Here is a 17,300-nt window from a genome sequence, read left to right as displayed (position 1 = left end):
CGTTACTGATATTGGTTCGTGAGCGGGAATGGAACTCGGGCCAATAGGTGCATCGCGCAGTGCGCTAGCCGCTACACTTGCTCCCCATATTGCACACATACAGGCACATAGATCTACACACACACAATTGGGTACTCACATCGGAACACAGACACAGGAAATCGAATACACGCACAGATATACACGCATAGGCATGTAGACACACAGGCACCCAGGCACACAATAGCAACATAAATTATTCACCAATAAGTGATCGTGACATTACCGCAGCGCGTTTGCCAGGCTTGGTGCACTTTTGGGCTACTTGAAGTGTGGAAGACTCACTGACAGCAGGTCACAGAACCGACCCACATCTTATGGGTTAACCGAATAAGATGACTGGCAAGATACACCACCTGTGTTGCCCCTGTGCTTTCTTGTTGTGCATTAGCTTTTACCCTGCATCACCATGGTTACTCACCATGGTGATGCTAAGGTGTTCCTTGCGGTAGAGACGACGAATTAAGTTTTGTTTAACCCGCAGTGCGATGCCAGTTTCATAGCTATCGAATATGCAGGTGGTGCAGCTGCACGGGCTGGGCCCATGGGCCCGAGGAGCCCATGTGCGGGGCAATGCCCCGGTGGTGAGATGTTAACTACCTCGCCTGGTATGCAGAAGGTCGTGGGTTCGATCCCGTCCCTGACGGAGTTTGCGTGTCTCTCTCCCCGTGGTCGCGTGGATTTTTCTCCGGGTTCTCCGGTTTTTCCCCCTCCACATTTTGAATCAGCATCACGCGTTTAGAGTATCTGGCTGCTCCAAATTTCGTTGGGCTATCATTTGTGGCCAGGTCACTTCTAAAAGAGAGCTGTTTAGCTCATTGGGAGAACCGATTTCACGCGCACTCAGATTTGATAATGCGCTGGGCGGTGACACGAGCGACCGAGTTCGTAGGGTGTCGCTAACGCGCGGTTTATTGCTCAGGCTCTTTTGCTGCTCAGCCGCGAGACTGAACCCAGATCCCTGCCTGCAGATGAGATGGGGGGAGTGACGAATTGTTCGATATGAAAAGATATATTATAACAACAAAAATAAATATAGCGGCAGTGTTGTGCACAATCCGACAAATTGTGTTGCGTTACATTTCATGTAGTTGATGATTTCCTGAGAATTTTATCCAAATTATGTGGTTGTATTTGCATGGGTCTTGCCAAATAGGTCTGTGGGCTTTACCTGGCAAAATAAAAGAAAATATTTAAATTGTTTAATGGTTTTTTAAATGAAGAAAGGGGGTTTGAAAAGGGTCCACAATTTCTTTCCTACCGACGAGGCCCACGGCACTGCGTGGCGCGTCCTGCTAACGTCCTGTTAACATCCCGCTAACGTCCCGTTAACGTCCCGCTAACATCCCGCTAACGTCCCGTTAACATCGCGCTCACGTCCCGCTAACGTCCCGTTAACATCCCGCTAACGTCCCGTTAACATCCCGCTAACATCACGTTAACGTCACGTTAACACGCATGCCCACGTTGCGCCGGTTTTGCTACGAGCGGCAGGGCGGGAGGTGGTGGACGTGCGCAAGTTGGACGCCCTGCTGCGCTACCTGTCGGAGCGCCACCCGCACCTGGGAGTGGTGGGGCCTCGCCCGGGCCTGGCTCACACGTCGAGCGTGCGCTACCGCGACCCGCGCACCTCCGAGCCCGACTCCATCCTCCATTGCGTCGGTTGGGTTTCCGGCGTCGTCACGCGCACAGGTGAGGTTATCGGGTCAAGTCACCCTCTCTGCCTCTTGAACAGTTGGGGTGAGCGGTGGATGATTCCGCATTGCCATGGGGGTAATATGAAGAAACGGGTAGACACTCTGGGAATATTTTTTTTATGAGAATAGTTGGCACTTTGGCTGAGAGGGCTTACAATGGCTGTGTTGGAGACTTCCAGAAAGCGACATGGAGGTGTTGTGTTTGAATTCTGGTTCCAATTGCCTACAATGAAACCAATTTCTGAAATGTGTAGAGTTGATGGTCTCCGTGCTTTCTGCATGGAAGACAATCCACAGCAGTGTAATTGCGGCCATGCAACACAAAACTGTGGGCCATCTCGTACACCACTGCAGTCTGCACTTATTCACTGGAGGAGGCACAACATAACAACAGGCACTCCACTGAGGGCCCACTCATTGTTGCTCGCCGACCTCAACTTGAGAATTTAGCTCCTGAACACAATGCCATCGTGCGCAAGAATTGAATTGACCATTCAAGAGACATTTTCCCCACTGTGGTTTTTCATCCGGGATATTTTAATCTAATTCAGCTCTTTTTCAGATGCGACCTGGCCACAAATGATAGCTCAACAAAGTGGCTTGTGATGTGGACATGTTTTGCAGCCAAATACTCGAAACGCACGTTTCTAAATGTGGAGGGAAAAACTGGAGGACCCGGATAAAAATCCACGCGACAATGGGGAAAACATGCAAACTCCAAATATATAGGCACGAGCTTGTTTGGCCATCCTAGGATGGAAGCTGTAATATTTACAAAACAATTGAGCAGAGTATATTTGTATCTTGTGTAAATTTAATGGCAGTGAATCTTGCACGCAAGTAGGTCATCAAACACTTCACTGCATTTCACTGTAGCACTGTATTAATGGCAGTGAATCTGGCACAAAACGAAGTCATCAAACACCTCACTTCATGTCACTGTAGCACTGTGTTTAGCTGACCTTCAATTTGTTCAAATTCACTGCTCTGATACTTTATTCTCTTCTGCTTTCGGTCGCTGGGGTTGAAATAAATTGGATTTAAATACAATATCTGGAAAATCACTGAGAAATTTATATTTCTACCATAATGTAGAAGCATAAATTAGACTTACCTTTTGTCTGAAGTGCTGAAGAAATAAATAAAGACACCAAATCCACTTTCTTGCTGCGTGGAATTATTTATTAGATTAATTTTCAATAAAGAACCGTCAAACTTAAAGCGAATTTGCGAAAACATGTATTTTCGCTCGACCTTCTGCGTGAGTGTAAAAATCCACCCGCTCATGAATATTAATGTTGGGGGGGGGGGTGCGGCATGTGGAGTGACGTCACACGCGTTACACACAAACAGACATTCTTGGCTCATTATAGTAATAATCAGGGTCGGGATCAAACCCACAGCCTTCTGTATAATAGCCGAGGTAGTTAACATCTCGCCATATACAGTCATACCCCTGTTTACGCCAGAAATACGTTCCTGAAAGGTGCAACGAATTTCGCAACGACGTAAATCAAAGCAATTTTTCCGAATCACCAAAATACCGTACGTAAATAATATCTTCTTAGGTTTTTTTTTTCGGTAAAGTCACGTAGAAAGTAAAATAAAATAAAAACAAAAATCACGACGTTTCGGAGGCAACACAAGTCTCCGTCATCAGGTGGGACCGTCACAGCCAGATTAGCTGTATCAAGTGAGGCAATGATTCAAGATGTAATCCCTTAAAAGCGAGTTGAGGGGGGAGGGAGAGGGAGGGGGGAGCTCATCAGACTATGGTAGCCAATGAAAGGAACGTATCGGGAGGGAGGGGGGGCGAGGCCAAAAGGGTGGGCGAAGGACGTGGAAGCGCTTGTGCGCAAGCGGCCAATTACTGCACACGCCAACCAATGGAGCGATTGTGCGCAAGCGGCCAGCCACTGCACCCGCCAACACAATGGGCAGAGAGAAGGAGGGGAGGTCTAATACACATGATAGACAAAAGAACGAAAATGATGATGGGTACAAACTTAGGGGGAGCTCATCAGACTATGGTAGCCAATGAATGGAACGTATCGGGAGGGAGGGGGGGCGGGGGGGGGCGAGGCCAAAAGGGTGGGCGGCGGACGTGGAAGCGCTTGTGCGCAAGCGGCCAATTACTGCACACGCCAACACAATGGAGAGAGAGGGGGAGGGGGGGTCTGATACACATGATAGACAAAAGAACGAAAATGCCCATGTTTATACCAATGCTGGCTGAACAATGAAGAGAGTACTGTTAAAATAACTGGGGATGTTAACACTCGGTAAAGTACAGTGAAATAGTGCCTGTCAGATAAGATGGTCCAAAAAAATTTGTGATTCAGTCTTTTTTGCGTGGTTGATAACATCTTTCCAATGATTACTAAGTTTGTACCCATCATCACGGTTGAAATTATGTCTGTGTTTGTATATTTGTATGGCTTCGTGTACAAACCTTTGATGGTAGCCGGGAGGTTTGCAGAGAACCTTGGTCTCGGAAAAGACAATTTCATGAGAGCCCACCGAGTTGTAGCAATGATCGGCCACGGCAGAAGAATCAGTTCTGCCGTGTTTCAAATCTGACTTGTGCTCGCGGACACGATCAGAAACATGACGTTTCGTTTCTCCAATGTAGCAATCACCACAAATGCAACTCAATTTGTAGACTCCAGGATACTGTAAGTCAGGAACGACATCCTTCACAGATGGAATCAGATCACGGATTTTATGCACTGTACTGAATCGGACTTGGATCTTATGTTTGTTTAGAATTTTGGAGATCTTTTTGGTCACGCCAGCTATGTATGGTAAATAATATCTTGTAATCTACAGCACGGTACAGTTTTGTACGTACGATACAAAGTAGTTGGTGTACAGGGTAGGTGGAGGCGAAGACTGAGGCGACGGATACGAGAAAGGACGGACGATGCTGTCAGCGACGTGAGAGTGGGGGTTGAGGCGACGAAAGTCGGGTCGCGTTGTTAGTGATAAAGTTACGACGTATTTGCAAAACAGCGTAAAAGGGGGGAAGACTTAAATCGGGGGAATTACTTTAAATAGATTTCGATTTTAAGCTTTCGTGACTGCAGGGATTCATATTCTTGGTTCTTTCGGTAAAGTCACGTAGAAGGGAAATAATAAAAATAAAACATAATTTAATAAAATTCTCACGACGTTTCGGCCACAACATGAGGACGGCTGCTTGAGGACTTTACCGAAAGAACCAAGAATACTTTAAATAGATTGAATCGCTATTCGTGGGAAAGATCGCCATCTAGCGTTGGCTGAGAAGGGGCTAATTTGTAATGCCTTCTGTGGACATTCCCACACAATGTGAGGCCTTGCGACTTGGGGAAGTGCCATAAATAGCTGTCTTCCTCTTGTGACACGACCACCATAGTACAATTAGTTCTCAAGTGTGGCGCTCTGTTCTCAAAATGATTGCAAGCACATTTTAATTGCAAACGTGAAAAAAGACAAAGACTTCATCGCCTGATGTATTGTGACAAGGGCCGTCAGCAAGTGACTATTAAGGCCACCGTGAGGCACACGGAGGTGGTGGGGCGACCGCTACGCTAGCCCTGCCACCTTTGTCTCCGCAGGACTGTTTTAGGTTTGCAATTTAATGCCGAGCTGACCTAGGCGAGGTCCAGGACCGTATTCGGATACCGCTTGTCGCTCGTGTCATCTGTGGCCCGGGAATCCAGCTCGCGTTGCTGGCTTTGTGTACGCTTGCCACTCGAGAAAACGTTTCCCCACACACGCGCAAGTTGACGCACGGGATACACACAGCGAAATACGGTGGGTGTATCTAGAATATGACCACATCACCCGGATTTCGGCCAGTCTCATCAGATCTCTGAAGCTAAAGCAGGTCTGAAACTGGATAGTTGTTTGATCGGTCCATGACCCATCATGCACAAACAGTTTGTCCAAGGTGTTAATATCTCAGTGTGCTTTGTCTGGAAGGATTGGATTGGTTTAGTTTTATTTGTACGTGTTTGGGTGATTTGTTTGCCTTTCCTGTACTTTGCACTCCTATCATGTTTTTGTGTTGTTTGCCATCACGTTCTTACCCGCCCCTACTGGGCATCTGTGAAAAAATTAGCTTTATAGCTCATCGGATTCATTTAGTAAAAATCAATATTCTGATTCTTGCGGGGCTGTGTTACAGTTTGGGCAGCAGAGGGCAGTGCGTCAAAAGAATCCTGCCTTCATCAACCCCAATTGACCGGCGTGGTGAAGTACGGTCAAATATCTCCCACTACCCGCACGGGCGTGCGGAGCCATCCTCATTCAGCACTCGATTTACAAAAACGGCTTTCCACTCGCAAGGCGTACAGTGTCTGCGGTGTGTGCTCTGGCGGCAGCGAGCATTTTGGCGTCTGCAGAGGGGGAGGGAACGCAGAAAATAGCCGCGTGGTCTGCAGCGGTAATTGCTGGGAGGGTGCAAAATGATGAGAAAACCGTTGCAGAGTAATGAGCGTGTGATTTATTGCGCCGTAGCATTCCCATGCAAGGCCACCGTTACACATTCGGAATTTTAAGCAGTACGTGAAAAAAAGCGATGTTTAGCGCGTGATAAATCCTGTTCTGTACATAACCTTGAAGACGGCGGCGTCTTGTGAAAAGGCTCGCTGTAAATTGTGTTCGCAATCAGATTCAGTGAGCAGGATCTGTAGTTTTATATATTTTTTTATCAATTCTAGCACCCCATTCTTTTTTTGTTTCGTGTGTGTTTTTGCCCACCCACGGCGAAGCTGTCACGTGCTCTCACTGCGCATCACATTTTAATCGCAGTTTTCTGAAAATGTCATGGGCAGTGGAGCGGTTGTGTGGTGGCGAATGCGGTTGTACTCTGAACCCAGCAGCCCGAGTTCACTTCCCAGCCACGTGGTTTGTAATGTCCAAAACCAGTCCTGAGCCCAACCCTTGCCCCCCAATGTATTGACCTGCACTGATCAGCGTGGACGTGTATGATCAAACAGCCCCTCACGATGAACGAGGCACGGGGAGGCCTTAGGCTTTCATTCAGTGCAGGATTAACAGAGGTGCCGTATATCAGTGACGGACTGGGACGAAAAAATCTGCCCAGGCATTTGTAAGCACACCGAGCCCAAATTGCAATGCGATCTCATTGGCCTATTTTGACTGGGTACAAAAACACAAATGGGCTGGTGAGGGAGAATCTTTGGGGCTGCCGAATATGGGGACTTAATGCCAACTGAGAGTGTAAATAAGAAATGCAGCATACACAGATGTAATAAAATATTTTTATTAAAATATTTTTATTTTACTGTGATCACAGTTACAATTTTCTCACACAGACCGCCCCACCGGCCCTCGGAATGGACCGGCCCACTGGGCTTTTGCCATGTGGACTGCCCTATGGCCAGTCTGGGCCTGCTGTACACTGTACAGAAAGGTCGTTATTTTTTCTGTCAAATAAGCAGAAGGATAGTGTTATTGAGTTTTTATTTATTTCCAAGTTCCGCAACTGCATTGGGCAAGCCGAGTTTAACTCGGCGGTATTTTTAGCCACCATTGTGAGTTGCTGGGAGAGAGAGAGAGAGAACGATTGTGGCTCGGCTGCTGAGTTACAAGCGCCACGTGCGGGTAAACAGGACGGAGGCTGGGAAGTGCATCCTGCCGATCGAGCTGTCGCCGGCAGTGTCAAGATTCTTCCGTTCGATTTGATGGCTCGGCAATGGCCAGCCGCGCTGATGGAAGGCGGCAGCGCGTGTGTGTCTGTGTGGCACCGTGCGGAGCTGATTTCCATGAGGAGCGGCAGTGCAGCGGTTGGCATACCATGCTACGAACCTCGAGACCCGAGTTTGATTACCGCTCACGGCCAACAACAGTCATGATTATTTGAACAAATGCTGCAAATGAGACCGAGCCTCTGCCATGTAGATGGTAATAGGCTACATAACAAAAGACTGAGCCTTTATTATGGAGAGGTTCGGTTTGTGACTAAGCCTGGCCTACATAACAAAAGTGTGAAAAAAGAAAGCTAAACCTGGTAAAACAGAACTGGCTGTCTATCAGTAACCTGTAATAGTTGTCTGTCAAATAAGATGGTCCAAATAAGTGTAGTTAAATCTTTTTTGCATGGTTAATCACATCTTTCCAATGATTACTCAGTTTGTAACCATCATCACAGTTGAAATTATGTCTGTGTTTGTATATTTGTATGGCTTCGTGTACAAACCTTTGATGGTAGCCAGGAGGTTTGCAGAGCACCTTGGTCTCGGAAAAGACAATTTCATGAGAGCCCACAGAGTTGTAGCAATGATCGGCAACAGCCGAAGAATCAGTTCTGCCTTGTTTCAGATCTGACTCGCGGACACGATCAGAAACATGACGTTTCGTTTCTCCAATGTAGCAATCACCACAACTGACCAAAAATATCTCCAAAATTCTAAACAAACATAAGATCCAAGTCCGATTCAGTACAGTGCATAAAATCCGTGATCTGATTCCATCTGTGAAGGATGTCGTTCCTGACTTACAGTATCCTGGAGTCTACAAATTGAGTTGCAGTTGTGGTGATTGCTACATTGGAGAAACGAAACGTCATGTTTCTGATTGTGTCCGCGAGCACAAGTCAGATCTGAAACGCGGCAGAACTGATTCTTCGGCTGTTGCCGATCATTGCTACAACTCTGTGGGCTCTCATGAAATTGTCTTTTCCGAGACCAAGGTGCTCTGCAAACCTCCTGGCTCCATCAAAGGTTTGTACACGAAGCCATACAAATATACAAACACAGACATAATTTCAACTGTGATGATGGTTACAAACTGAGTAATCATTGGAAAGATGTGATTAACCATGCAAAAAAGATTTAACTACACTTATTTGGACCATCTTATTTGACAGACAACTATTACAGGTTACTGATAGACAGCCAGTTCTGTTTTACCAGGTTTAGCTTTCTTTTTTCACACTTTTGTTATGTAGGCCAGGCTTAGTCACAAACCGAACCTCTCCATAATAAAGGCTCAGTCTTTTGTTATGTAGCCTATTACCATCTGCATGGCAGAGGCTCGGTCTCATTTGCAGCATTTGTTATGTAGGCTAGGCGTTAGTCACAAACCGCACCTCTCCATAACAAAGGCTCAGTCATTTGTTATGCAGTCTATTCTTAGTCTTAAGCCTCACCTTACCATATTAATAAAAAGTGTGCCGTTCCTGGCCCTGCCCCCCTCAACCATTATATATACGGAGTGGTATCTCCTGTAATCCCTCATTTACTTGATACAACTGTCTGGCTGTGACGGTTCCACCTGAAGAAGGAAGCTTGTGTTGCCTCCGAAACATCGTGATTTTTATTTTTATTTTACTTTTATTAATTTTAATTTTTTACCTACGTGACTTTACCGAAAAAACCTAAGAATATGAATCCTTGCAGTCACGAAAGCTTCAAATCTAGAAGTAATTGGAGGGAGTTTAACCCGTAGGCTTTTGCGACCAATATTATCCATAATAAATATGTTTTTGAGGTTTTATCGCTTAAATATAAATGTGTTGTTACACCTGCCACCACCCAACACAGCCAATTAGTGAGGTTTACCACGTAAACAAAACGTGCCAATTTGATACTAGTTCAGCACACCGGTGTTAGAGAGTAAACCCACAGCATTTACAATTCGAGTACGACGTTTCGCTGGTGATCACAACAACTAACATCATCGGGCGACATCCAGAATTGTGAAGACGTCCTCTGGATTCGCTCTCGTCTACATGACAAACCTTACTAATTGGCTGTCTCGGGTGGTGGTGGATTTAACGATTTATATTTACACGACCTAACCCAAAACACCCTTTTTTATGGGTGACTGGAGGGAATTTCAGAGTTGAGTGATGTGAGGAACAGAAGGTGGATGCGAAATGTTGCATCCAACAGATGCAGTGATACGCTGCTCAAAGACAATACGGTTCAGAGGAAACGAGTCATCAAAGTAGCAAATGTTTCTTGTTTCCTACCCCCTCCTCCCCCGCCTCCCTCCATCCCGCAGAGTGGGACCCGTACACGCTGAACGGAAGAGCGCAGGCCGGCACGGAGCGACTGGTGGCCACCGCGAGGCTCCAACAGAGCTCCAGGGTGGAGCACACCCTCCGGCTGACGGGGCAGGCTGCGTCGTGGGCCGGACACATCCGCAGAGCGCCCCTTGGTGAAACTTAGCACCACGATCGCGTTCTCCCCCCCGATAAATAGTCAGAATCAGAATATTTATTTATCTTGGAGAAATCCAATGAGCTGTGAACCTTCTTTTTCACAGATGTCCAGTAGGGGGCATGGCGTCAGAAAGTAACAACAAAGAACAAAAAAACGATAGGAGTCCAGCGTATAGGAAAGGTAAGTAAATCACGACAAATAAATAAACTAAAATTTAACTATTTTTTATTTTACCAGGTAAAGCCCACCCAGTGACCTGGCCAAAAATGACAGCTCAGCAAAGTGGCTTATCACGTGGAAATCTTATAGCATCCAGGCTTAGTTCCCCCTTATGTCGAGCCTGGAGTTTTATTTTGTCGCCTAAACACGCTGATTGCTTGGAGTTGGGATTGAATTTGAACTTAACCCGTTCCGAGACGTCTGCAAAGCTGCAGGGTGCGTCCCGTTCACCGCTTATTCTTGGAAACGCGCAAGTGGTTCAAGCGGTTCAGTGTTCGTTTTATTTCGAGTGGCGTGACGCCGCTGTTTTTAAAGACATTGGACTTACCGCGGAGAACTGCAGCGAAACGACTGCACTCTGAAAGCCGGCGCCAAACTGTGCCACACGCCCTCCCGCATGGCCTTGTGGGAGCCACGGTGCCTATCAAGTTATTATAAATAATTTTTTTCTTTGGAGATGGCGATGGATCAAGAATATGGAGAGGACTCAGAAGTGGCCTCCACTCCTAGTGGGACAAGTGCTTGGGAGAAGATGTGAACTGTCTTTCCGCACTTTCACAGCCAATACCCAGACATGTCTGATGTGACGTACGTTTGTTTAAATGGCTGCGGCTTTGATTATTGAGTTGACCGCTGAGCTTAACGTCGTCCCCCCCTCGACAAAGGAGGAAAGCCCCTCCTCAGGGCAACGCGTGCCCTCTAGTGGCAGCACTGGCTCCATCGCCACGTTCGGTAGCGATGAACGAGATAGACCACGACATAGCCAAGATGAGGGAATTCGTTTCTCTTAGAGCCCCCTCATGGTAAGTTAATTTTAAAGTGCGTAGGCCCATCCGAATGGTATGAAATGTTAATAATTTAACACTTTTTATTATTAAATTGATTCTACAGACACCATCTGGGCCTTCCACTACTTGGTGGTGCGCAAAGACCCGGCAGTCGCCACGGAGACAGAGCTGTGGAGCACGCCGCTCTCGTCGTGCGAGCGCCTGTTCCCTGACGACCCCAGAGCTGCCCTCTGCTCCGACCTGGTGCCCGAGGGAGCCGTCGCCCGGCCCTCCAGCCTGGCCAGCCTGCTCGCCGCTCACATCACAGGTAGGCTGGCGAGGGGGCGGAGAAGGCGGCGGGGGAGTGAAAGCTAAAATAATTTGGCATCGTGCACAATGCTCGCTCTTCTACAGACGAGCGAGTGAATCAGAATATTTATACTGGAGGAATCCGATGAGCTATTAAGCTCTTTTTCACAGATGTCCAGTCAGGGCGAGTAAGAACGTTCCAAAAATAAACAATACAAAAACACGATAGGAGTGCAAAGTCTAGCAAAGGTAAACAAATCGCTGAAAAATATACAAATGAAACTTCATTTTTATCTTACCAGGTAAAGCCCACCGAGGTATGATTTTTTTTTTCAGAAGCAACCTGGTGACAAATAATAGCCCAACGAAGTGGCCTATCATGGAGATATTTATATCAGCAAAATACTCAACACATTTTATTACATGTGGAGGGAAACCGGAGGACCTGGAGAAAAATCCACAAGGAGAGAGACACCGCGAACTCCAAGGTCCCGGGGGAGTAAAAGCTAAAATCATTTGGCACCATGCACAACGACCACTGTTCTACAGACGAGCGAGTCGGAGTGGGGGGAAGGGTTGCTGTCAGATCTCCAGCATCGTAGACAACCACAATGCGGGTGGAATTTAATAATCATCAAACTAGCCAGCCTGCTGTGGCCGCATCTGTGGCACTAGACGTACGCTGACCGCTGCACGTATTTGATTCTACGCGTCGATGACCTGAAATTATCGGGGAAGTTCAGTCTCTGTCGGCCCTTTCTCTTGAGGCCTCACCTCCTTCCGCTTGATGCCCCACCCTATTCCTCTTCATGAACTGCCCCCTTAAGTCTTAGGCCCCACCCCTACCTGGTGAGGCCGTCTCATCCTCTTTCGGCTCCGCACCTTTCCTGCTTAGGACCAGCCCCATGTTCTCTAGGCGCCAACTCTTTCCGTTTAGGCACCCCCCCCCCCCCACCTGGACGCAGGGTTTGGCTGGTCATCACTCCATCTCCTTCACCCCACCAGTGTTGTGTGAGATCATAACCCCTCCTCCTCTCCTCACCACTCCCATGTCTCTTGATGTCATCACCCCTCTCCTCACCTCCACAGTGTCGCTTGACGTCATCACACCTGTCCCTCACCTCCCCAGTGTCTCGTATGACATCATCACCCCTCTCCTCACCTGCCCAGTGTCTCTTGACGTCATCACACCTGTCCCTCACCTCCCCAGTTTCGTATGACGTCATCACACCTGTCCCTCACCTCCCCAGTGTCGCGTGACGTCATCACACCTGTCCCTCACCTCCCCAGTGTCTCGTGACATCATCACACCTGTCCCTCACCTTCCCAGTGTCGCGTGATGTCACAACCCCGGTTCGCTCTCTCCGCGTCGCATGATGTCATCACCCCCTCACCCAAGTGTCGCGTGATGTCAATACTCCTCTCCTGAATACTCCAGCATCTCATGACGTTATCAACCCCTCACTCCAATCTCGCGTGAGATCATCCCGGTGCATCACAGACAAGACAGGCAAACAAGCACATTATTACGTAGAGATCATCTATGTATATTAATAGGTAACGTTTCGGGCACTGGCCCTTCGTCAGAGAGCGTAGAGATGCAGAGAAGTAGAGTCTCGACCTCTCTAACCTCCCTCGCAGAGTGGATCTCACAATCGCCGAGGAACCGGACAAGCCGGTAGGCAACAAACGAGCGGTGAGCCGGCACCAGCAATTGCCCAAGCTCTGCAGTCCCCTATATATCAAGATGTTTTCCGTCAATTAAAGGAGTGTTAATTAATTTATGCATCGAACAGATTGTGACGATTTGTCTCATTACCACGGATGTGAATCATTGTATGCCTGGTCATCGTGAAGCCAGTGAGTGGAGAAATACAGGTTGATGATTGGTATTTAAAATACAGTTTTCTTGATGCTGGCCTGAAAGTAATTTACGCTGGAGGCCGCACGGGTCCTTTGCTAAACCTGGGTTGAAAAGTAAGATAATATTTCATTTGTGTTTAGTTAGTTCTTTGGAAGGGAAGCCGGATGGCATTGCATGTCTTCTGTGGCTTATTTTTGGTCTTTTGTCAGACTTAAAAATTCACTCTATATCTTAGGTCTTAAGTGTTTTCCTGCAAAGCCACCAATTATATTATTACTCTGCTTTGTGTCTTAAGATTCAATCCGACACATTCCCTTCATAAATAGTCACTATACAAAACAGCTCGAACCCAGTGTTGCATGTGTGTGTGTCTTTGTGTGTGCACGTGTATGTGTGTGCACTTGTATGTGTGTGTGCCTTTGTGTGTGCACGTGTATGTGTGTGCACGTGTATGTGTGTGTGTATGTATGTTTTTGTGTGTGCACGTGTATGTGTGTGTGTGCACGCATGTGTGTGTGTGCACGCATGTGTGTATTAACATTGCCACTGCAGTGTTTATAAACATCGCCACTGGAGAGACAAAGGCGGTCGGGCATGGTGCTGGCCACCCACCCCCTTGTGTGCAGTGCCAGCCTTAATAGGTGCCCGCGACCAGCACTTGCCCCAACAGTCTGTTAAGGCTATACGGGGGGGGATCTTTGTCATTTTGTGTCTGTGTCCACACGTGTGCGTGTGTGTGGGGGGTGAGTTCAGCATGTGTATGGAATTCTAGACAGAGGCACCCAGGCATTTAAATTGTGAACAGCTGCTCGATTCTCTCCAGAGATTTCAAATGAAATGTTAAAATGAATTTAACTCAATACTGCTCCTTATGAGATTCCATAAATTATGGACTGCGATGGAAGGTGTGTGTGGTGGGTTGCGTCGTTTTTAAAATGTTACCACCACTCAAGTTCCAACCAGCAGTATAAATTGGTTCACCGCAGTTTAGTTGACCAGCAGGTTTGTGTGCGGTTGAGTGAAGTGTGCGTTCTCCCACCTTTACCAAAGTCTACATATGTCCAACGTGGAAGAGTAGGCCAATTAGTCTCATAAGAGGAGCTCTGTTGAGCTCTCTCTAGGAGGTGGCGGGGTGGGGGGGGGGGCTTCCGCCAGCAGTGGTGTGAGTTAGCAGTTACAGGGCGGCGCCTTTACCTTTCTGATTAATATTACGCACAACGGAATGAGAGCGTAGGGAAGAAAGCCGTGAGAATCAGAGACGTCCCACCACCCAGCAGCTTGCCAAGGCGATAGTTGCGGAGTGGCGCAGGTCAGGAGAGGCCGCCGCTCACGTCCACAATGGCAGGAAATCTGCCACCGGCGCTGGGGAGGCTGCCCTAGCCGGGCTGGTTGCGTGTGCGCACGCCCTCTCTCCTGTTTGTGCATGAGCGTACGAGGCGGCAATAATATTTGTTTTACGTAACCCCGTTATTTCACGCTCACGCCAAGGTTTGCGAAACTAAATCGGGCTCACGGCGTGCACCTTACGCGCCAACCTTGGAGTAATTGCAGATTCCTGGATGCAGCCCAGTGGCTTCCTCTGATTATTGGGACCCTCTCTTGGGACCGGAGACGCTTTGGTTTCTAATCCCCATCGAGTTGCCTTTGCTCTCTCCGCCGGCCCCGCACGCGGGAGGATTATCTTCATCGAACCGGCAAGGAACGGACGCCTCCGGGATGGGCGGCGGTGAAGGGTCCTCTCCGCTGTTTGGTCAGCGGGCCGGGTGGTGGCACACGTGCTGCTCCCGCCCCGCCCGGCAGTGGCGTGACTCTCGTGGCGTTGGTGATTGTGGCTCCCCGAGGCCAGGAGCGGCGGTGATGCGAGTTTGCGCTCAGAAAATAAAGAGTTGCCATTGGACGTGAACATCTGTGAAAACGAGCTTTGTAGCTCATCGGATTCCTCCAGTATGAATAAAGTTTCTGATGCTGTGTGGCTCGGCAAGCGAATATGTCGCAGCAGGGCACTGAGCCGACACGGCTGGGATCCTGGGTTTAAATCTGGCGTGGTTCAGCCTCCCGGAATTATAGCAAGGTCGCAATTTAGAGAGATTTAATGGTCTCAGCCTGGGCAACAATTACGCACGATAAAACATTAATTTAAATTGGGCCTTTATCTTAATTTGGCTTCTTCCAGCTCTGATAATTGTCACGTTTTGGTTTGATTACTGTCCGAGGAACACTGTGGTGGAGCGTGCAAAAACGATGCTTCATCTCAAGTTGATAGCACACTGCTTAAAAGAACCTCAGAATTATAATCCAACACGTTGCCTTCTGGGGAACTTTTCCAAATGAAATCCCACCACCCCCCACCTCCCCCCCCCCCCGCACAATCTCACAACAACGTGACGCTGACATCCCAAGCAGCGGGAAGAAAAACAGCTTGCGGCGGCGTTCGAATCTCGCGCCCATTTAAGGACTTTGCGGCTCGGTGACCCTGCGCTGTCGCCGTCGTTTGCCGTGTCCCAGGCCGCGTGGAGGTGACGGCGCGCATCGCGTCCCTGCTCTTCCTCCGCACCGGCCGCCCGCCACGCGGACGGCAGCCCGAGGGTCAGGCGGAGCGGCCGCGAGACGGCGGCCCCCCCGCTCTCCGCGTCGACGCGACGACGCCGCTCGTCGCCGTGGCTACGGCGCTGCCGGGCCTGCTGCTGCGGGGCTGCGCAGGATGCGGGCGCGAGCTGCGGGAGGACGCCCGCGGCGTCGTGGCGCCGTGCCTGCCCTGCGCGCCGCTGGCGACGCGCCTCTTCTACCCGTGCGTGGGAAAACTCAACGGCGACGTTCGGGGGGAGGCATGCCGTCGGGGGGAAACGGTTTTTGTCCGTTGCGCTTCGAGGGGCGGAAAAGCCGCGTTAGTGAAAGCGTTCGAGCAAAAGCCGAGCAAATTCCGCACGTTTGTGGCAGAAGCCAGTTTCCGTTGGATGACGACTGTGGACTGCTCATAGACTGGTACTCATTTTAGTACTCAACTAATCATCCCTTCGTGGTTAATGAATGGAATACTGCCGTGGTCGAGTCTGCTAGGGATTGGTATGCGCTATGCCCTAATGGCACTCGGTCAGACCGCACCACCAAAACGTTAGCCGTTTGTGTCGATGGAGTGCGTTTGCGTAGTTGATCGGTTACCATTTGCCCATTCTACTCGTGAACACCAGACGTTACGTGGAGAGGAACGGTCAACGTGCGATAGATACATTGACGCAGCGGTGGCGAGATGTCACTTGGTATACAGGAGATCGTGGGTTCAATCCCGAAAAATCCACGTGTAGTCTCGTTTAGAGTATTTGGCTGGTATAAATATCCAGATGATAAGCCACTTCGTTGAGCCTATCATTTGTGGCCAGGTCGCTTCTGGAAAATAGCTCTATATACACCTCACTGGGCCTCACCTGGTAAAAAAAATAGTATAATCTAGTAGTATAGAAAGTAGGTAACGTAGATATTGAGTTAATTGTGAATAGTTTTCAGTAACGCAACAAAGTGCTGTATTTCCGAGCGATCGTAATCGGTGATACGATCGCCAGCCAAGGCAGTCTGACTGGTGTTCCGTTTGCACAAGCTGTCGCGTTTCCCACCGCCAATTGTTGAGGCGGCGGCGGCCCAGCAGGTAGCGAGCGCCTCCCCCACTTGTCGCAGAGGCTCACAGTTCCGGGGTTATTTGCCGCAGGTGTAATTAGCGTGGCGATAAAACCGCGCCCCACCGTCTGCTTCACAGAGCGAACCCTAAGCCTCCCCTGACGTCATTCACGAGTCGACCGTGCTGACAGTCACGAGTCCAAATTGGTCGAATTCTACAATTGCGCCCAGCCAATTACTCGATTGAGACCATACACCCCCAGCAATCATCAATATCTCCTAGCATACTAATGCCCCCCAGGTTATTCTTGCAAATGAGACTATGCTAGTCGTTTTGAGTTCTCACCGAGTTAAACAAATTTAAACTCGAACCTCAGCCATCGTCGCCACCTACACTTGAAATGGCTCCGTATAATCAGTCCACCGACCTCGCAATACAATTACAACGTGGCTTTATACATTGTCAAAATGCCACCGTATCTCAATATGCTGTACGGGCACAGTCCCATTCGTTTTTGGCTGAGAGAAAAGAATAAAGGTCTTGAGAGTGGGCTTCAACATGGGCAGGGAGTTGACAGCACGGACGTCTGTGGGTAGGGACTTTTCACCTTGCCACAAT

The 17,300-nt window shown here is 48.7% G+C and overlaps 1 protein-coding gene across 4 annotated transcripts in view; it reads left to right on the top strand.

Moving 5' to 3' along the window:
* Positions 1-17,300, top strand: part of SHLD2 (shieldin complex subunit 2) — a 43,605-nt gene that overhangs the window by 19,530 nt on the left and 6,775 nt on the right. For all 4 annotated transcript variants that reach the window (XM_078597708.1, XM_078597705.1, XM_078597706.1 and 1 more), the window contains 4 exons: positions 1,534-1,731; positions 9,753-9,908; positions 11,024-11,227; positions 15,578-15,860. In XM_078597708.1, coding sequence (XP_078453834.1) covers positions 1,534-1,731; positions 9,753-9,908; positions 11,024-11,227; positions 15,578-15,860 — 841 coding nt within the window. The remainder of the gene's footprint in view (positions 1-1,533; positions 1,732-9,752; positions 9,909-11,023; positions 11,228-15,577; positions 15,861-17,300) is intronic.

Source organism: Lampetra planeri, chromosome 9, assembly GCF_965212315.1.
Source record: "Lampetra planeri chromosome 9, kcLamPlan1.2.h2, whole genome shotgun sequence".
Classification (NCBI taxonomy): domain Eukaryota; kingdom Metazoa; phylum Chordata; class Hyperoartia; order Petromyzontiformes; family Petromyzontidae; genus Lampetra; species Lampetra planeri.
This window is presented reverse-complemented; position numbering and strand designations above follow the sequence as displayed.